General features: G+C 42.8%; 1 protein-coding gene across 3 annotated transcripts in view; it reads right to left on the bottom strand.

Moving 5' to 3' along the window:
- RFTN1 (raftlin, lipid raft linker 1) overlaps nt 1-21,609 on the bottom strand; it is a 208,212-nt gene that overhangs the window by 117,950 nt on the left and 68,653 nt on the right. For all 3 annotated transcript variants that reach the window (XM_042956971.1, XM_007087353.3, XM_042956970.1), the window contains one exon: nt 9,606-9,792. In XM_042956971.1, coding sequence (XP_042812905.1) covers nt 9,606-9,792 — 187 coding nt within the window. The remainder of the gene's footprint in view (nt 1-9,605; nt 9,793-21,609) is intronic.

Raw genomic sequence — 21,609 nt, forward strand, 5'->3', positions numbered from 1 at the left:
CTATCTATGGCAGCTAGAGCCTTACAAAATGTATTTGCTACATAATAAGACATGAAAGTCGAAATTCCTTCTTGATCCACGGGTTGCAGAATGGATGTTGTTAGCAGGCACAGACACAACATTAATCTCATTGTACGTCTCCATCGGAGGTCTTGAATGACCAGGTGCATTGTCAATGAGCAGTAATATTTTGAAAGGAATCTTTTATTCTCAGCAATGGGTCTCAGTAGTGGGCTTAAAATATTTGGTAAACCATGTTGAAAACAGATGAGCTATCATCCAGGCTTTGGTGTTCCATGTACAGAGCACAGGCAGAGTAGATTTAGCATAGTTCTTAAGGGACCTAGGATATTCAGAATTTTCCATGAGCATTGGCCTCAACCTAAGGTCACTGGCTATATTAGCTCCTAACAAGAGAGTCAGTCTGTCCTTTGGAGCTTGGATGCCCGGCAATGACTTCTTTCCAGCTATGAAAGTCCCAGGTGGCATCTTCTTCTAATAGAAGGTTGCTGTGTCTCCACTGAAAATCTGTTTATTGTAGTCACCTTCATTCACTGTCTCAGCCACATCTTCTGGGTCACTTGCTGACCCATCAGCTTCTCCATCAGCACCTGCTGCTTCATCTTGCCGCCTTCTGCTAAGGAGGAGGCTTCTTTCCTTAAACCTCATGAACCAATCTCTGCTGGCTTCAAACTTTTCCCCTGCAGCTTCCTCACCTCTCATCCCTCATAGAATGGAAGAGAGCTAGGACCTTGCTCTGGATTAGACTTTGCCTCGGGAGAATGTTGTGGGTGGTTTGCTCTTCTCTCCAAACCACTGAAACTTTCTCCTTAGCAGCAATGAAGCTGTTTCTCTTTCTTATCATTCATGTGGTCCCTGGAGCAGCACTTCTAATTTCCTTCAAGAACTTTCCTTCGCATTCACAGCTTGGCTCACTGTGTGTTAGTTAGGTCTAGTTTTCAGTCTATGTTGGCTTTCAACATGGCTTCCTCGGCTTCCTCATTTCTAGTTTTTGATTAAAAGTGAGAGATGTGTGACCCTTCCTTTCACATGAACACTTAGAGGCCATTGCAGAGTTATTAACTGGCCTGATTTCAATACTGCTGTGTCTCCAGGAGTAGGGGGGCTCCAAGAGAGGGACAGAGATGGGGGAATGGCTGGTTGGTGGGGCAGCCAGTTCACACCTTGATCTATTAAGTTCACTGTCTTATTACATGAGTGTGTTTTGTGGTGTCCCGAAACAATCACAGCAGTAACGTCGAAGATCACTGACCATAGTCTATGATAACAAATATAGTGATAATGAAAAAGTGTGAAATATTGCAAGAAATACCGAACTGTGACACAGAGCCATGACGCGAGCAGCTGTTGGGGAAAATGGCACCGACAGACTTGCGTGACACAGGAGTGCCACAAACCTTCAATCTGTAAAACATGTAGTATCTGAGAAGCGCAATAAAGCAAGGTATGCCTGTATTTTGGAAAAGTGAGGCAATCTTGAAAAAAGGGAAGTTTTCATGTAAAAATCCAGATTTCTGGCTTTTCTCAAGAAAACGGACAAGATCTGGTGACACCTGGCAACAACAGGGCAGAGTGAGGCAGTGGTTCTCTGATACCTAGGAGCCCCAACCCAAGATCCTGGCCCCTGGAGGCATCTCAGTTTGCTAGCCCTATCTTAGGGGGGGAAAAAAAAGTCAGTCTTCAGGATTTCAGATTCCCAGCCCCCAAAAAGGAGTAAGGGGTAAAGGCTGGGCACTTTCTGATATTTGCTTTCCTGGAAATAAAACAGCAAAAAGCCAAAAGTATCATCTCTCACTGCATCACATGACACTGGGCGGCCAGAGCTGACTCATCCAGCAATCTGGGCTGCTCGTAAGTACTTGGGAGTACAGCTTGCTGATGCGGTCTGAGAGGAAAAACTTCTCAGACTCCAAGCATATGGTCAATTTGGAACAGAGCAGCTCACTTAGCGCGGCTTTCGGCAAGCCACTGCGTCTTTTCTAAGAATTACCGGAGGCATCTGGTGTAGGGAATGGGGACCACGACGGGCTGGGCTCAGTCAGCGACGCAGCAGTGGGCCCGTCCTCATGGGTTTCCCGCGGCCTCACACAGCCTCCCATGACCTCACTCAGCTCAGACTTCTCTCCTGGCTCCTGACCGCCCGGCACACACCTGCCAGTGGACATCCTGCCACCGGCAACTGCCCGCAAGCACAACGCGACCTAACTGATGCCATTCACATTCCTTCTGCGGTGGACGCTGCCCATACGCACCCAGACGCCCCCCAAAGCCCCTCTTGGTTCTGTGTGTCCCCCCAGGATCTGCATGTTCCAGGTCTTCCTCGGCTATCGTGACTGCCTCTCCGGGATGTGCCCTGGATCTGGAAGTGTCTAGGGTGGCTCGTGGCAAAGGGCTCCTCGGTGCAGGAGTACGGAAGCCGCTTCCCCAGCCTCAAGGTACACTCGCTGCTTCCTGCCCAATCAGGCCAAGGTTGACATCGTACTCTTGCAGGCTTCCTTCCCTTCCCCGTCCCGCGTCCCCACTTCTAACCGAGGCTTCCTGGGAACACTTCCTTGATCCTCTCAGGATCTGTTTCTGGGAAACCCCACGAAGACACAGCCCTTCCTCGTCCCCACTCCCCCCCTCCTCCAGTTACCCCTCCGGGTCACTCAGAGTCAAAACTGCACTCGTATCTCGATTCTTCCTCTACCCTCATGCTGTCCCTTTTCAGCTAAATGTTAAAATCCACTATTTCCTCCCATCAGACACATCTCCCATCCATCTCAGCCTACTTCAGTTACCATCCGGCTCCCTCCATAACTGACAGCCTCCATTTTTTCTCCCTCTTAGGTTTTTTTTTTTTTTTCTTTTTTCTTAGTTTTCTTTTCCTTCGCCTCTTACACTTTGAAAACTCAGCACGACTCTAAGGGTTGCTCCTCCAAAACAAAACAAAACAAAATAAAACAAAACTATTGCAACGGTTCCCCACGGACCTCAGGGTAAATTCGAAGTTCTTAGCCCGGCTGTTGGAAGCCTCCTGATCCAGGCCCTGTGCTTCTCATGCCTCTTCTCCCTGCTTCCCTCTGACCTTGTGCTCTGGTCACCCCACACCATCCCTGGTTTGCTTTTCTGGGTTCTGGCTCTTCCAGAACCAGTCCGCCTGCCTGGGAGACCCATCTCACCACTTGTTTCCCTGTTCAAATCCACCCATCAGGGCGCCTGGGTGGCTCAGTGGGTAAGCATCCGACTTTGGCTCAGGTCATGATCTCACAGTTTGTGAGTTCGAGCCCTGTGTCGGGCTCTGTGCTGACAGCTCAGAGCCTGGAGCCTGCTTCAGATTCTGGGTCTCCCTCTTTCTCTGCTCCTCCCCTGCTCACACTCTGTCTCTCTCTTAAAAATAAATTAAAAAAAAAAAAATTTAAATCCACCCATCATTCCAGACCCAGAGCAAATGGGAACCACAGAGCCTCCTTTTCTAAAGCACCTCCATTAATAAATTCCGGGTGAGAGGTGAAAACCAAGACCTATTGATTTAGCTGGGCATTCACATAATTTGCATATATATCTGACAACTCCCAGCCCAGCAGAGAAGTTTTTTGAGAGCTCTTTAGAGCCATCTTTGCATAGTGAAGCTATCATCTCACACGTTTATCTCAGAGAAATCTGACTGAAGGACAGGCCTGTTTACCACTTAAAACGGCCCAATTGTTCTCAACAGGCAGATGTGTCCCAGAATGGATGTGAGCCGGGAGGCAAGGCGCGGAGACCTTTCCCTCCACCCGGGTTCCCACAAACGCCTCTGCCTCTGCAGGTGCAAGCACCTCACCCCCCTGTCCCCAGGTGTGATTCTAACGAAGGCTCCTTCTACACGGAACCAACTTACTTCCCCACGGGGTTCACTGTAGGAGACACCGATCTAGTCTAGTCCTGCAGGAAAACATGCACAGATCAGGTAGAGAAGTGCTCCAGCATTACTTCATGGGCTGATAGAGATTCTCAAAGGTAGTTTCGTTTTCTTTTTTTTCCTAAGGGCAGTGTTCATTATATGCATTTTCCACCCTCCACAAGGGTTTCCGAATCCCACCCTTTGCATTAACGGCGTCTGGCTGTGTGCCCCAGCCCCTCACCCTAGACCAAAGGGCACCTGATGAATGTGGACAGAATTCACCAATGTTTGTGGTCCTCTGTACCATATAAGGCAAGATCCCAGGGGACCTGGACCCAAATGGCTTCAATCATGGCTCTACGTGTGAACAATGACAATTCAGCAGCTGAAAAATGGGGCAGCACAATGTGTTTTTGTACTCATGTCTACAACCATAAAATGACCTAGAATTAAACCCATACTCACGAAATACCAGAAGTGACATTGTAATAAGTGACTTCTCTTAGCCAGCAAGTTTTGAGATCTTTGGCAACTCATTCTAAGGAAAGCTGCCCCCAAAAATTGAAGGACAACTTAACTGTATTTAGAATTCAGTGAATGAAACTATACTAACTATACCGTCCATTAAAAATCACTAAGTGTTCCAAAGAAAGAGCTTTGAGAAAGAGTACAAATTCTCTTTCTACTTATTCATTAAATATTCTGTATTCAGCTATTCATTCTTGAGTCAGTTTTCAAAGTAAATTCAACACACCTAGGATCAAGAACAATTTGTACTTAGGCGTATGGGTTGGCCTGACATCTTAAAATGAAAGGGTGGTTATCAGAATTTTCAAGAAAAAAGATCAGGCAATCTTTCGTGGATTTAAGTAAGGTTTGTCAAAATGGTATAGGGCTCAGAGAAATACTACTGTGCTGAGCCTTTGGAAAAACTCATTAATGATCCAGTTAGACTGTCAATGATGCTCACAAATTATCCAAACTCCACGAGAAAACATTTCATTATAAGATTTAAATACACTCCTCTACCTCTTGCACATTACTCCTATTTTTGCCCCAAAGAAATCAGGACCACGTTAAAAGCTCATTCTTCCAGAAACACTTCCTTGGTTTCCTTTCCAGCAGGAGGTGACTTCTTTTTCCAAACTCCCATGGCTTGCCTTATTTTCTCAGTTGCTTTTTAAGTGTATTTATTTATTTTGAGAGAGAGAGAGAGAGAGAGAGAGAGAAAGAGAGAAAGAAGGGGGAAGAGAGAGAATCCCAAGCAGGCCCTGTGCTGTCAGCCTGGAGCCTGATGTGGGGCTTGAACTCACAGACTATGAGATCATGACCTGAACTGAAACCAAGAATTGGGACACTTAACTGACTGAGCCACCCAGGTGCCCCCTATTTTCTCAGTTAAATCGCAGGTATCTGGAAGGCAAGCTCCGTGTCCAGTTGAACCTCGCACCTTCTACCTCCCCACCAAGTGGAGCTCCTAGGAAAAAACCTTACAAAGAATACGTGTTCAGTGAGTGTTTGCAAATGAATGAGGGAGTGAGGGAGTGAAATGAGTGCATGCTTGCATGCTCTATTCTTTTTCCTGGTCTGGCTGCAGATCCCAAAGGCCAGTTATTTGCTAAAAACATTATGTTCACCTTTCAAACGTATTAAGATTCATATCCAAGTTTCAAGTAGTCATCCCATGGTAATTCTTGCAAATGAACTTGATTTGGACTGATGGTACTCTAAAAAGTTTACCTACAGCTCTATCAAGATGGTCCACTTAGAAAAAATATTAACCAGGCATTTACTTCATCTCTGAGACCTAAATTATTTCATTTAACAGCATCTACAGCTGTCAGAACTTTGGCAGACTTTATGAAAAATATCATTTTAACTGTCTTTATTAAAGATTAATCATGTACTTCCTTTGTTTCATTTCTACTACATAAACTCCCTACTGGTACAGGAAAAGCTCCATTGGTTTTTGTTGGTTTGTTTGTTTGTTTATAGCACAAGTGGGGGAGGGGCAGAGAGAGAGAGAGAGAGAGAGAGAGAGAGAGGGAATCCTAAGCAGGCTCTGGGCTGCCAGCACAGAGCCTGAGCAGAGTTCAGTCTCATGAACCCTGAGATCGTGACCTGAGCTGAAATCAAGAGTCTAGGGGACACTTAGCCGATGGAACTACCCAGGCGCCCCTGTTTGTTTTTAATAGTGTGGTGTCTTTTCTCAGTTGCAAACACACATGGTTATTGTGTTTGTTATGAGAAAATGCCTGTCCTTTAAAATGATATCCTATAATGATCCTGCTTCTCACCCCCACTCCTCCCACCCAATACTAATGGGGAATGGATGTGGGGAAATTCTGTCATTTTTGCCAAGAGAATGGCAAATTACCACTGTCATTACCATGGCTTTAGCAATTTCCTTTAAAAAAACAAACACGACAGGGTGGGGGTGGGAGCAGCTTCAAAGATGCAGCACAAAGTTATCCAAGGAATTTCTTGCTCTGATTCTGCTTGTTAAGAACCTGGAATGTTCCTTAAAGTCATCCAGGCAGGTGGTCCAGGCACTGTAGACCAGAGTGAACTTGAACCCAAGGAGAATGCCATCTTCTCTTACTTAAAAACCCTCAAGCACACCCATGTCTCATTCTTCTTAATAGCTTGACCCATTTTCCTTTTCTGGAAAGTAAGTTCATTAGCTCAGGGACTGTCCTCAGTGGAAGTAAAAAAACCCCTCTTGAACACTTCAGCCCCACCACTGGCTGATAATGGACTATTCCCAAAAGTGAGGGTTCTTCATCCTTAAGAGGAGCTTTCTCACCCACTTCATCTGATCAGATAATTGAGAGTAAGTTCGGGCCTTGCAAATCATTTAGTACCAGAAAAATCTACAAATGTGCCCCTGACACTACAGCACTCACTGACAGCCAGGTCAGCATAGAGCACAGGCCCTCCAACCACAAGCATGTTCCTTCTCATCTTTTCCAGTTCTCAAAACTCTCCCTGGCAGTGAAGGGGCAATCCCCAGGAATGCAGGTGACTGTCAGGCACGGAGTGGGACAAGAATTAGTCAGGTCCTCTAACCCTTGCTGCTCTAAGTGTGATCTATGGACCAGCAGCATCGATACCATCTAGGAATGTGTTAGAAATGCAGTCTCCGGGCGCCTGGGTAGCTCGGTCGGCTTAAGCAGTTAAGCGTCCGACTTCAGCTCAGGTCATGATCTCGTGGTTTGTGAGTTTGAGCCCCGCGTCAGATTCTGTGCTGACGGCTCAGGGCCTGGAGCCTGCTTCAGATTCTGTGTCTCCCTGTCTCTCTGCCCCTCCCCGGCTCATGCTCTGTCTCTCTCTCCCTCTCAAAAATAAATAAACATTAAAAAAAAAGAGAAAGAAACGCAGAGTCCCAGGCCCACCTCCAGACCTGCACTTGAACAATATCCCTGGAGATTCACAGGAGGCACATCAAAGTTTGAGAGGCGGTACTCCACAGCACGAAAAAAAAAACAAAAACGTATCTTCACATTTAGAGTCAAATTCATTTATGATGTGCTGACTTCATGGCAAATCCCTGACAGTGGAATTACACAAGAGGGATGCTCTTGTGACCTGACCAAAGTGGACTTTTCCCTCTAAACATCAAGGCCAGTGGCATGAGGTAAGGAACAGAAACACTGATGCCCAGTGTATGCCTTGTGTAACCTGGGAGGTACATGGTAGGTTGGTTTTACTTTGTTTCCTTTCTGAAATTCTGACTTCTTTGAGATTATTGAGTGGTAAAAATGGAGGAAGGTGGAATGATGAAATTACTTCATCTAAAAATCAAAGGTATCTTCCCCACTTTTGTTGGGAAGGAGTTGTCCACAAGAATCCTGGGTGCAGAAACACCTCAGGTACCTCACATCAGGGTTCAGATGCAGGTCTGGGAGTCAGCCTGCCTGGGACCAGTCAGAGCTCTGCTTGCTGCCATTTGTGTGACCTTGACAAAGAAGTCAACGCCTGGGCCTCAGCTTCCTTACCTTTAAAATGGAAAGAAAAAAAGTACCTGTTTCAAAGGCTGCTTACGGGAATGAAATGACACCTATAAAGCCCGGCACACAGTGAACACTTGGTACAAGGGACCTATAAATAATCAGGCATATCCTATGTGTCGGTGGAACCTAAAACCACTATGGCTCCCAGAACAACGCTCTCTTGTGACTGACCCAGATATACAGCAAATTGACATAAAGAAACCAATACTCAGAAAAGACAGACTTGAGAAAAGTTTTACTCTACACAAACCATGGTAATTCTGGACATTAGCAAAGGTGCCTGCCATCTCTCACTTCAAATTCTAATGCATGTTGACTCCGACTAAGAGCCCAGAGCTTGATCAGCCATGAAGAAATGAACTCTACTGGCCAGGAAGGAGGAGCCCATCTTAGTCACTCAGCCTTCTGCCTCACAGCTGGCCTTGGTGAGCTCACTAGCCAGGTGTCTATCTTCCAGGCAGAGAGAAAGAGAAGCAGTCACTCTGCCCTCTCGCTTTTTAAACTATACCTCATGTCGTCATTCCTCCCATGATAGTTGGCCAAAGGACAGATCTGATTCCTCTCGGCAGACTTTATTTCACAATGAAGCACAAAAACGTAACGTGTTTACTATCCCACCTTTGTTGTTAAAAACAAAAAATCACTTAAAATTAATACTGCTCCTTTTGAGAAACCAACCTCAACTGCTCTTTGCCTAATGAGACTCAATAAGAGCATAAGAATAAGCACTCAGCTGGGCAAGCCATACTGGAAAACATCCTCAGTCTTGAAAATCAAAATGAAGACCAAATCAATCACACCACTTGATTCAAGTGGCTTTTGTTTCTCCTCCCTAGTGACTGACAGAACTTATGGTAAGTTTAAAATATCCAATATCTCTACAGTTTTGAGGAAGATATTAAGTTTGCATATAGCCTCTAAAAAAATAATTTTGGGGAGCCTGGGTGGCTCAGTTGGTTAAGCATCTGGCACTTGGTTTCAGCTCAGGTCATGATCTCATGGCTTCGTGGTTTGAGTCCTGCTTGAGATTTTCTCTCTCTCTCTGCCCCCTCCGCACCCCCCCCCAACTCTTGCTGTCTCTCTCTCAAAATAAATAAATAAGTAAATAAACAAATAAACTTTTAAAAAATTTATTTATTTTTGAGAGAGAGAGACAGAGAGAGTAAGCCTGGGAGGAGCAGAGACAGAGAGGGAGAGAGAGAATCTGAAGTAGGCTCCACACTGTTAGCACAGAGCCTGATGTAGGGCTGGAATTCACAAACTGCAAGATCATTACCTGAGCCAAAAACAACAGACACTGAACCAACAGAGCCACCCAGGTGCCCCTACAAATAAATAAGCTTAAAAAAAAAATACTGTGTTTTGCAGCCATGCATTTGAGATTAATAGTATGATGCTTTTACCAGCTACATCATTCTGGGAGTACACCTCTTCAGAGGAGGCATTTTTCTAGTGGAGTGTAATCCAATAAATTAAAGGGGGGACAGGATGTGATACGGAGACAGGCGTGGACAGTCACAGGACACTATGAAACTCCTCTCTGGTTGTCTAACACTTTGCCTTACCTGTCAGAGGGCAGAGGCCCTGAGAACGTCATGCAAAGTTCAAATATATTCTCCACCCCTCGTCTTCTCACTTTCCCTCCTCCATTCAACACACAACAGCCTCGGAATGCTAAGCTAACCATTGACCCTCAGAAGACTTACCTATCAGTTTTCTTGATCAGGATGGCCCTGAAGATGTGCTCTAGGGGTGTTTTCTCCCGCTCGTGGGTTGGCTGCACGAAGGGGTGCAGGGCCACTAGTGAGAAGCCTTGCTGATACAGTTCCAGGAGCTGGGTGGGCAGGTCGTGCAGGGAGGCCAGCCTCACTGCTGAGGACCGAGGGAGCTCCGCTGTAGATGGAGAGAGGAGAGGCTCATCAGGGACCCAACAAAACTGCCCGCTCTCCCCCACCCAAGTCCCTCTCCCCTTGCCCTTGCAGAGACCTCCAGGTCACCTCTTGCTAAGAGCGAGTTTATTCCTGCCTTAACTACTGCCTTCAAAGAGAACTTAAAGCAGCAGGTTATTCCCCAACTCCTCTCAAGGCATTGCTGACTGAATGTCTTAAACCTAGAAGTCAGTCTTCTCAGAGGTCACATTGGAAGAGTCATTTCCATCCCCTCCAAAAATTAAAAAAGAAAAGAAAAGAAAAGAAAAGAAAAGAAAAGAAAAAGAAAGAGGAGGAGGAAAAAATGAAATTGCACGCAAATATAAAATTTCCAGGTGGCAAAAAGCAGTATTAACAAAGTCAGAAGACAAACTGGAACAAATTTCTGTGACACTTAAGACAAAGAGGTAATTTCCTTAATTTGCAAAGAAACTACAGGAAGAAAGAAAGAAAGAAAGAAAGAAAGAAAGAAAGAAAGAAAGAAAGAAAGAAAGAGGAAAAGGGGGAAGGGAGGAAGGAAGTTAGGAAGGGAGGGAGGGAGGGAGGGAGGGAGGAGGAAAAATACGAATAGGCAATTGCCTAAAATTAGACACAAAAAGCTAGTCAATATTTGAAAAAACACTCACATTAACTCAACATTAGAATTATGAATATCAAAACAAGTATTTTTCACCTAGGGAATTATTTTAAGATTTGGATTTAAAACAATTCTTTGAGAAGGACAGACAAGATTCAAAAATCAAAAGCTGTAAGCATATACACAATTAAAAGTATACATCCCAGCCCGGTCCCCCTTCAGGCTTTCTCCCTAAAGGCAATCAGTATTATCCATTTTTTTTTGTATACACATTAACAATTGCTGAATTCATACACAAGTAAAGTCTATATGTCTCCCTCTCTTTTTATACAAATGGTAGCATAGTGTCACACATTTCATTTTTTATTAATTTTTATCAATTGACAGTATACTTTGCTTAGAAAGCATTCAGTAGTAGCCCACAGAATTCTTCTTCATTCCTCTTACAGATGAACAGTGTTCCTTTGTATGATGTACCACAGATTAATCAAACTTTTGCTTTTATAAGTAATGCTGACGAAAATTACGCTCCTACGTAATTTCACATGTGCTCATGTATAATACATCATACCTAGGAATTCCATACCTAGGAATTTGCTAGACCAAAGATAAATGCATTGTAATTTTCTCAGATATTTGCCAGATTTCTTCCACAGGGTAACCTGGATTTACCACCTCCCCCCACCCAGTGATGTACAAAGGTATTTCTTTTTCCATGCCCTGGCAAATCTCATAGTGAAAAAATGATCCCTGTGGTGGTAATCTGTATTTCTCTCATTATGTAACTTGTATTTTTTTTTTTTTTTTTTTATTGAACATGTCATGTTTTAAATACTGTCTGTGTCGCCTTTTCTGTTAACTATAATCTTTGCCCTAGTTTTCTGTTGGGCTATTGGTCCTTTTTTCTATAGGTTTGTAGAAACTCTTATACATTAGGAGATTTAGTTCTTATTTGTGATATCACTTGCAAATATTGTTCCCAATTTATTGTTCGTTTTTTGACTTTGCATAAAGTGGGTCTTGTCATGAGGAATTTTTTTTTTTTTATGAAGTGGAATTTCTCAATCTTGTCTTCAATGACTTCTGAGTTTTGTATCAGAGCAGAGACATCTGGTAGTATAAAACAATTCTCCTGCTACTACATATTTCATTTTTTGGATATGAATCTTTGATCCAGTTTGGAATTTATTCAATATGAATTCAATATTCTACCCCCCCATGTTTATCCATTTTTTCCCATTAGTTTGAGATGCTACCTTTATCATATATTATATTCCTGAATATATTCAAGTTTATGATTGTCCTCTACTTATCTATTTTAACAATTTTAACCTTACATTTTAATATCTGGTCAGGCTATTTCCTGAAACTTCTTATCTTCCTGTTTAGTTTCTGAATCTTCTTGTCTGTTATTTTTTTTTTTCTAAATCATCTTTTAAATCAGCTCATCAAACCTTCCTTCCAAAAAAAAAAAAACAAACCCAACTCCTAGTGATATTATTTTTGGATCATGTTCAAATTATAGCTTAACTGAGGGAGAATGGATATTTTCATCATATTACAAGTTCCCATCCAAGAACAAGGCATAATTTTTGTTTATTCAAGACTTCTTTGGGGTCCTTCAGGCACTTATTAAAGTTTTCTTCACATAGATATTGTACACTTAACAAGTTTATTTCTACTAATATTGCTATTGGAATAATAGAATTTTTTTCTTTTTACTTCTATGCTATCCATTGTGGGCAAGAATGTTGGGGAAACAGGCATGCTCATCATGGTTGATCAGGTAAACTTTTTTGAAGGGGAATATGATGCTTGCCTTCCAACCTAAAAGTACACACACCCTTTGTCCAACAACCCCACTAACGGATACTGCATCTATGGCTGGACTCCTAGATGTTTTTCAGGCTTTATGGACAAAGATACTACAGATATGTTCACATAGCAAAAACATGGAACCAAGTAGTTCTTCATTGGAGAGCTGGCTAAATAAACACTGGGACACCCAGTGATGAATCCTATGGGCTATTTAACAAGATTAAGGTAAATCTGTTATGTGCTGATGGCAATATGTCCGAGATAAATTATTAAGAGGCAAGGTGTCAAGTGTTTACCCTATGCTAGTCTTGTATAAAAATAGAGAGATAATCTTTTTTAGAATAAAATTTTTTTTCTGAAAGAAATCACAAAAATATGAATATTGGAGAAAAGGGTTGAAGAATAGAGGGAAGGATGGAAAGGTGGCTTTTACTTTCTTTTGTACTTGGAGTAGGTACTGTTACCATCCATCAGGGTCATTGGGTGGAGGGTTGATAAGACATTTAAAATTTTCTGATTTATATGTAAAAACATTATCTGAAAGTTCTTTATGTATTTTTTAAAATAATGTGTTATTTTAAAACACAATCTTAAAAACAAATCTAGGGGTACTTAAGAACACTACTTAACATCAGCCACTGTAGCTCTCATTTCCATACATCATGCAAGAAATTTACAGGAAAAAAAAATCTATAGCAATGATTCACTCTAAAGCAGTGCCCAGCATCCTGGAGAAACCTTCATTAATAACAGTGACAAAGCGAAGGTTGGCCAGGAAAGCAGAAAAATATGACATCTTTTCCCTTGAAGGGTACATTCTGGACATGCTGCTCGACCAAAGATCTGAAGACAAGTCTGGTAAAGAACGCTGAGCCCCTCCGAACTCCTCGCACAGAAACCTGAATTCCACGCACAGAAATCTGTCAAGCAACTTCTTAGACCCAGGCAAGGAGACCCCCACCGTGGATCCCTGCTCTAAAGTGTGCTCCTTGACCCACCAGCAGCAGCACGGAGGAGCACATTAGAAATGGAGACCTTGGGGCCCCACCTCAAACCTGCTGAATCAGAGTCTGAGTGATCTGTACCTTCCCAAGCCCTCCAAGAGACTCTGAGGCCGAGAGCTACTGTCCAGAGGGTTCCTTTGGCCCTCCTCCAATCACTCTCCTCTCCTCTCTGAGGGCAAGGAAACAGTGGACCTAGGGACACCTACCCACCTGTCATCCATAGCCCAACTTCCCACAGCCAAGACCCTGGAATTCTCTGCCCTTAGAGCCCAGGGCCCACTTTGGGGGATTGGGCAGGCTTCTCCAATCTGCAGCAAGGGTGGATGGTGCCCCAATGTGTGCATCCGCAAGCCCAAGGGAGGGCAGGGAGACACCCCCACAGCCGCAAAATTTAGGGAGCACCAAAAACTCAGTAAGAAAGATCAATAAAAATTTAATGCAATATGTTACAAAGTGAAAATTCATGCAAGAAGTCTACAACAAACAAAATATCCAAAATTTTAATAAATACAGGATCAGTATTATTGATTTTTCCTTTTGCCTCAAGCTCCAATATGGCTTAGCACCACACTGTTACTTATCTTGTCTTTTTTAAAAATGTTGCCTCTCGGGGCACCTGGGTGGCTCAGTCCGTTAAGCGTCTGACCTCAGCTCAGGTCATGAACTCGCAGTTCGTGAGTTTGAGCCTCACATTAGGCTCTGTGCTGACGGTCAGAGCCTGGCGCCTGCTTCAGATTCTGTGTCTCCCTCTCTCCCTGCTCCTCCCCCACTCGCACTCTGTCTCTCTCTCTCCCTCAAAAATAAATAAACATTAAACAATTTTTTTTAAATAAAAATGTTGCCTCCCTCGCCTCACCCTAGCGCTGGCTCAGGCCCAACGTGTCTTGCACTTTTTCTCTTGGGCCCTGCAAATGACAGGAGCAGGTTTGTTATGAAGGGTGTCAAGGGAACAGGGGCAGGTTTCTTCTGCTATCAAGAGATTACAAAGCAACCAAACTGAACGAGCATAACCGTGTGTGGCACAGATGCCTGTGGTTTTGTCTGCAAAACGTAATGGACTTTTGGTAGGAGGGCAGGCCTTTTGGGGTGGGTAACTTCACGACAGCGATCAAACCCCAAAATGCTAGGCAGCACTAAGCTCCCCTCCTCTCTGATAAGAATGTGTAGGAAGAGCATCTGTGAGTCAACCAGTATGAGACCCTCCCACTCAGCCAGTCTCCACAGTGTGGTGTTTTGTGAACGCGCCAAGCATTTCAAGCTCTTACTGCTGTAATAAAATAAGCCTTTACTAAGATTCTGATAATTTATGTATTTGTTCCCCCTTACGCATCACGCTCTAATAAAAAGAAATAAAAGCAGTCCGTACGTTTGGAAAATTTGGGATTCTAGCTACATTCCTCCCTGGCAATAATCCTGGGCATGTGAACACACGGTTTCCTTGTTTAAAAAATGGAGATAATGACATTGTACAGCGGCTGTAAGAATCAAACGGGATGATGTGTGTGTAACGGATAAAGCTCCAAAGTATCGTTCTCAGTGGTGCTGGCAGTGGTGGGTGGGGAGTTGGTCAGGGATATAGGTCAACTGAGGCTGGTGATGACAGTACAGTTGCTGGGCCACTAAATTGTTTCCCATTTCCACCCACACCCCTTACCCTCCAGGCTTTCAAATCAGTGCACTCAAAACGTTAGGCGATCAACCACTTTATAGTTAAATGCTTCCTGAATAAAACATAGTATCTTTAAAATTTTTATCTTAAAATCTAAAGATGTATCTCTTGTCAAAACTCAGCAATTTTATGGCTTTAATTTTTGGTATGCAAGCTGTCAAAGTAAGTTTAGCTTCATGGTTAAAAAACAAATAAAAATTAATCTCAACAATCTCATCGCAATAAAATAAAACCAGGCTCTTATTGTAAATATGATTAAAGGCCTTAATTTGTTTCTGTTTGAACCTTAACCTTCAGAAAAACCCTAGTTCTTATAAACTGACCAATCCCCCACTATTATTACTAGAAAAATAAAGAAAGGAATGACTTCTCTGTGTGGATGGACATACCAATTGTAGTCTCTTGGTCTCTTTCTCACCCCACCCACCCGGATAACCTCTCCATTATTTTTGTTTTGTGAGATTTGCCTGACTTCGTTTACAAATTATGTAACCTTGGACAAGTCATCTAACTCCCACCCCATCTCCTGGGTCTGTTGTTTATAAAATGAAGACCCTGGAGAGGCAATTCTGAAAGGAACTTCCAGCACTAAATGCAATGATTTCATTATTTCAGTTTGAAGAGTAACGTACCAGTTCCTAATTAAAAGGTGATACTGAATAATATAATAAATGTCTGCAGTGCAAACCGAAAGAGTTCCCCTAACCTAGAGCCAAAATGGGGATACGGAATACCCACACGTGCGAGTGGGTGGAGAGATGGATAGAGAGGCAAGAAAATAATGTTGCCACTATGACCGAATAAAAATCACTGCTGTCTTTGAGGGTCCCAGTCTTCTGCCTATCCCAGGGATTAGAAAGGATTCTGCCTGTTCTGACTGTCCCTGGGAGACATTCAGGGGCATTCCAGGGAAGAGATGCCTGCACAGTCATAGGAGAGAAAAGGGGTATTCTAAGAAGTATATCTGGGGACAATGGGTTCCCTCTTTCCTAGTGGAGAGCTATAAAGAAAACAGTATCCGTTACCTGAAGTTACTCTGACTTCCTGGGCTTTTATGAGGCCACTCCAGGACTGAACCCATAAGCCACCTCATCATAAATTGAAATTTCTAATTATAATCCTTCATATTCTGAAGATGAGGGGCACTGATGATGCTTTCTTGGCCAATGTTACTCCAGTCTGAGGAAATGCCACTGTTAGGGCCCAATGTCCATCTGAAGATCATACTTTCCTCTCTCTCCACTTTCCAATCTGTCAAGTTCCAAAGTCTTTTTTATCTACTGTGGTCAGTCTGCAAACCTGAGGACCAGGCTGGACGCCCCGGTGCTCCCACTCAGGGAGCCGCGTCTTCATCCCACACAAGGACTTGGATGCCACTGCTGTACAAAGCCCAGTTCTCCAGCTGGCTTCTCCCACTAGCCTGGGTGGGGGCTGGCTCTTATCTCATGACCTGGTAGAGGGCCTGGGGCAGATCGCAAGGCCAGGGCCCAGATGGACAAACAAACAAGAGACACAGCCATGGGAGGAACAATGGATACCGAAGCCCCCTCTCACCCAGAGGGCAGTATCATCCCTTTCAGCCTGCTTATTGCCAATGGGAATGTGGGCCCAATGGTGCCAAAACTTCTCATTCTTACCTTCAAGAACTCAGAAATCTTGGTCTTCATAGAAACTCTCCTACTCTTTAGATTTGGCAAGTAATTCTCATTTTATTTCCAAGTCCATATGGCCCAAAGCCAAGGCATGGTAGGTTGCAGACTGGATGGGGCATTTGATAAATGTAGGGGGATAGATGCCCCCTACTCCTTCCTATCCCTGATCATAGCGTTGTCAAGGCACGCTGTAAGCCTCGGTCACATACTGAAGAGCTTGTGATTCCGTTCATTCCCACATCATCACTATTTATATCAGTTTTCAAGGATACACCTGCAGGTATTTGACACAGCCCTCTATTTCCCAATTCTCCTCTCCTCTACACTGATGTAAAGATGAACAAAATGTTTAGAACTATATAATTTTTTGGGAACTATACAATTACATTTTGAATTCCTTGGAAATATTTTTTTTCCTCACTCAATTACCAATAACAGGCTTTTGATTAAAAAAAAATATCAAAATATAGAAAGTACTGCCGGAAAGGTATTTTGGGTGGCATGAGAGTCCCAAGGTCTTCTAGAATAAGTGTTCTGTTTTCCTTTCAGAAAATAACTCCATATAAATAAATAAACCATTATTCCAGGACTTAAAAAAAAAAAGGGAATGAAAACGGGGGAGGGGGGGACCTAATCCACAAAACCACACATTTCTTAACACTCCTGGGATGAAGGAGATTTTGTTTTTGCTATGACTATGTTTTGTTTAGCAAAAACATTCCGCAGCCCCACTTATTCCCCGGACACGAAGCCCTGCAGACATCTGCAGAAGAGCCAAAGGGACGGCTTTGCTCCTTCAAACTTTATTGCTGGGAAAGTGCCAGGTTCCAAGGCAGGAACAAAACCACTGGCATACAGCAAGCAGCCACTCATTTCTCTCCTCTGTACGGCAGGCAACGGCACGCTGAACTGCAACAGCTTCTATTATTTTGCTCAGCAATCATCTGTGACTTTAACCTAATTATTCAAAGTCCAACTCTGCTTTTCTAATTACATCTGCTAATGGATCTGTCAATACCAGAGAGCGAAACACAAGAGGACCGACACCATCTCCCCCGGGTAATTTCCCTCACAGGTAAAGCTGATAATGACACTGTTCAACCAAATCTCTCCCTCTTTTTTTTTTTTTTTTTTAAAGTTTCTTGACGGCCATTATTTCTATAACATCAGTCTGCCTGGGCTTTGCAGTAGATCCAATTTAGCGAAACACTAAAATCAATCATTTTTCAAATGTGGGGTTTTTTTTTTTATTGTATAGGTAAAGAATAGGAATTCAATTTTTTAAAATAATGTGTGCAGCCCGAAGGCTTCTATCTGTGTCATTTCTAAATCGGAAGAATAAGTTACAACTATCGTTTTCAGGCTTTCCAAATTCAGATTTCTGTCATTGTCTTATCACATAAATTCATGTTTCTGAAACTTAAGAAAAAGAATAAAACATGGCCAGGCTCAGGAGACCACACTACTAAAACACTGTGTAGTCTTTTTTTTTTTTTAATTGAGGTGAAATTCACATAACATAAAATCAACCATTCTAAAGTGAATAATTCAGTGACGTTTAGTACGTTCGCCATGTTGTACAACCATCACCTCTGTTTCTAAAACATTCTCCTCACCCCAAAAGGAAACCCCATACCCGGTAAGCAGTTCCCTATTCCCCTCTCTGGCAACCACCAATCAGCTTTCATAAAACACAGCTCTTAACACCTTACCTGAATCATGGATAAAGTCAAGGGGAAAATCTCAGTACGACTAAAAGCACTTTTTAAAGCTTATTTAAACCTAGGGTTCTACAGGCCAATCATGGAGGAGTTGGCCAAGCAACAAAGGCCTCATCAAATGAGTTCTTAAGTGCATGCCACCAGACCACAAGTGACTGTGAAGCATCAGACTGTCAGACTGCTGTGACCACAGGGGTGTGTGCGTGTGTGTCTGTGTGTATGTGTGGGGGTGTGTGTGAAGGGAAGGGTGGAGGGAGAGGGGGAGATCAAGTTGTTATTGGCTTGCTTGTCATTTCAAAGGATCACACGCAGTCACTGGATCACACACATGCAACATCACACTGTAAAAAATTCAGTGTCTAGGACTTTGTAAGGAGAGTGCTGAATAATTCCCATTGACCGTGCCCATTAATCAAACCCAAAAGACGGCGTTCCCGCTCATCTCACTGGTCCATTTTGTCAGAGAAGACACAGGCTAAGATTCATCAAGAAAGCTTTTCCAGAAACACCAGGCCTCAAGCTGCTTGGACTTCACAGTGGGGTATTCAAATATTAAAAGCAACCGGCTAGAAACTGAAGTTGGAGTATTAATAAAATATATCACACGCTTAAAAATACTTTTTATGGTGAAGGGGAGAAGCAAAGGATCACCGAGTCTTCAGAATTTCTATTCAAACTGGTCCATGCCAAATCCAAGGAGAGCTTAGCATGAGGCGGAAGGGAAGCTACTTGTCAATATTTTATGCCATTTTCCTAATTGAGCACGATATCCTGAGAGCTGACGCTCCGGGTAGTTCTCTTTGATTCTGAGAGTACAATAAACTGATTGCATCCAAGACCAGCCACTAATGAATATGTACAAACAATATGGAAATGAAACTGTTTAGAATGTAAATGGGACCCTATATGGATTTCTATGATAAAGTCTGAAGACTCTGTATAAAAGTAATCAGTACTGAAAATATAACGCCACTGTGGCCAAGTTCTCAGAGTAGGCACAGCAGAAAAATAATGCATCTTTGCAAGGAGCTGTGGGGAATCTCAGTTTCAACTAAGAAGCGTGATTGCTCTCGTACTTTCTCATTCAGGTGTGCTGAAAGCCAAGAGGCTAAAGCAAAGGGGCACCTTAAATGGGTGGCACACTGAGCCAGCAAACACATTCTGACTCTGGCTCGTCACCCCACACACGGTCTCACCCATCCAGCTCGTGGGGCAGTCCCATTAGAGCCAGGCAGTCAGTCAGCTCTTTCGGAACAAGAAGGGACATGGTGCTTTTTTCAAGTCTGAAACAGCCGAGGGCCATTTTAATTCCTTCCCTACGTGCACATGATGAAATCCATCAACAGCAGAATGGCTGAATGAATACACTATGGCTCATCCAATACTATAGACTATTAAGTAGCAATTTTAAAAATGAGTTGGATCCATACCTCTGACCTGGAGGAAAAATCAAGGGTTGATATGACAATGAAAGCAAAGGAAGTATATAAAAATTCCACTTTGCGGAGATGGCCAAATAATGACAGGACAAAGTCTGTGGTTATACACAAGGAGTGACGGGGAATCTTAACCCCAGGCAGAACAAAATGGAAAAAAAAAGAAATTTCCCAAAAAGTATGGTGCCCCGAGGGTACGTGCACACTTCAGTTTGGCATTTATGCAGAGCACAAGGGAATACTACTATTTCTGTTTACCTTGAGTTATTATCACAAGGATCTCAACTCTGTAATAGAGTTTCACACTGGTATATCAATAAACTCTTTACTTAGGAGAATTTTTTAAAATTTCCGAATATAGTAATATAAACAATATATAAAACAATGCACTATGGAAACTGTTGGAAAGCACAAAAATGCCCCATGTGCAGGAATAGTTTCAAGATCTTATGGCAAGAATAAATTCTATCCTCTCTGGGCTTTGTACAACTCCTACCCACAAAGGAAATCAACTTGTTGGTTCAAAGGCACTACCCCCAGACACACCAGCAAATTCAACTCAGTAGACTCTCCTTGTCCTCGCTGTAGTGGAGACATACCATATGTTCGGGGGCACAGTCACAAAAACATTCGTAAGACTTACAAAAAGCTCCATATATTGGAAATGTATTTTAATAAATAATACTTATGCATATGACATCAAGAAAGATTCAACAAAACTCAAATGAGAATGGGGTCAGACAGTTCTCTTACTCTAAAAAAGGCTTCCACACCTGCATTTTCAGCTTTGCATGAACAATTACTGCGTTCATGCGCAAACTCCCAAATTGGTGCATGGAAATAGAAAATTGTACACACAAGTTGAGCAGCCCCGGGCTCCGCTAACCAATTTGCATGCAAAATTGTCATCAGCACTCTCTGGTTTATTTTTTGCCTATGGAAGAGATGGGGGTCTATGATGCCTCAGGAGGCCAATTTTAAGAGGCATTTTGGTTCCCACTATAAAAATGGAGTCCCAAATAGTATCTGAGGTCTATGCACGCATGTGTGTCCCTCCAGCTGCCTTCTCACAGATTCCAGTGGAGGAAGAGAAAAGCTGGAGGGTGAGATCAAGCAGAATAGTTACATGAGAGTAAATGGCCAAGGAAGGTTCTCCAGAATAATAAAACAGAAAAGAAATGTAAGGCGGGGGGGTTTATTTACATCCAGAAACATGTCTACCAACAACAGTTGGCACAAGAAGGGAAAGATGGATTTTAACCAGGAAGGAGAAAAGATTTTCCTGACTTGCCGGTGAGAATTTATGGAAATGGACCACCAGGAAGTGTGGCCTTTGGGATTGCCAAAGAGGGTGCGATAGGCATCTATTTGCTTAGAAGGCATCTTCAGGTTTTCACTAACATTTCTCCCACCCACCTCTCCCTCCTGTCTTTCTTCCCTTCACACATCACTGCTGAGCACCTGAAATGTGGTTAGTGTGAACAGAGATGTGCTTTAAGTGTAAAACACACACAATTTCAAAGACTTCACATGAAAAAAAGAATATAAAATATCTCGATACAAATCTGGTATTGATTACATGTTGAGATGATAATATTTTGAATATACTGAGTTAAATAAAACATACTGAAATTAATTTACCTACTAATTACTAATGAATTTACCTATTTTAATTTTTTAATTTGAAATTTTTACTGGAAAACTTTAAATTACATCCAGGGCCCACATTATATTTCTGTGGGGCAGGTCTGTTCTAGAATCTTTTGTTTTAAATTAGACTCATTTTTTTTCAGTCCAAAAAGCATGCTCCCTTCTCCACCTTTATTAAGGTGTCAGTTTAATTCATTACTAAGCATCCTTTAGCTCCAATTATGAGTAAGGTCACTTCTTTTCCCAAAATAAGCC

The sequence above is a fragment of the Panthera tigris genome, chromosome C2, assembly GCF_018350195.1.
Source record: "Panthera tigris isolate Pti1 chromosome C2, P.tigris_Pti1_mat1.1, whole genome shotgun sequence".
Lineage (NCBI taxonomy): Eukaryota > Metazoa > Chordata > Mammalia > Carnivora > Felidae > Panthera > Panthera tigris.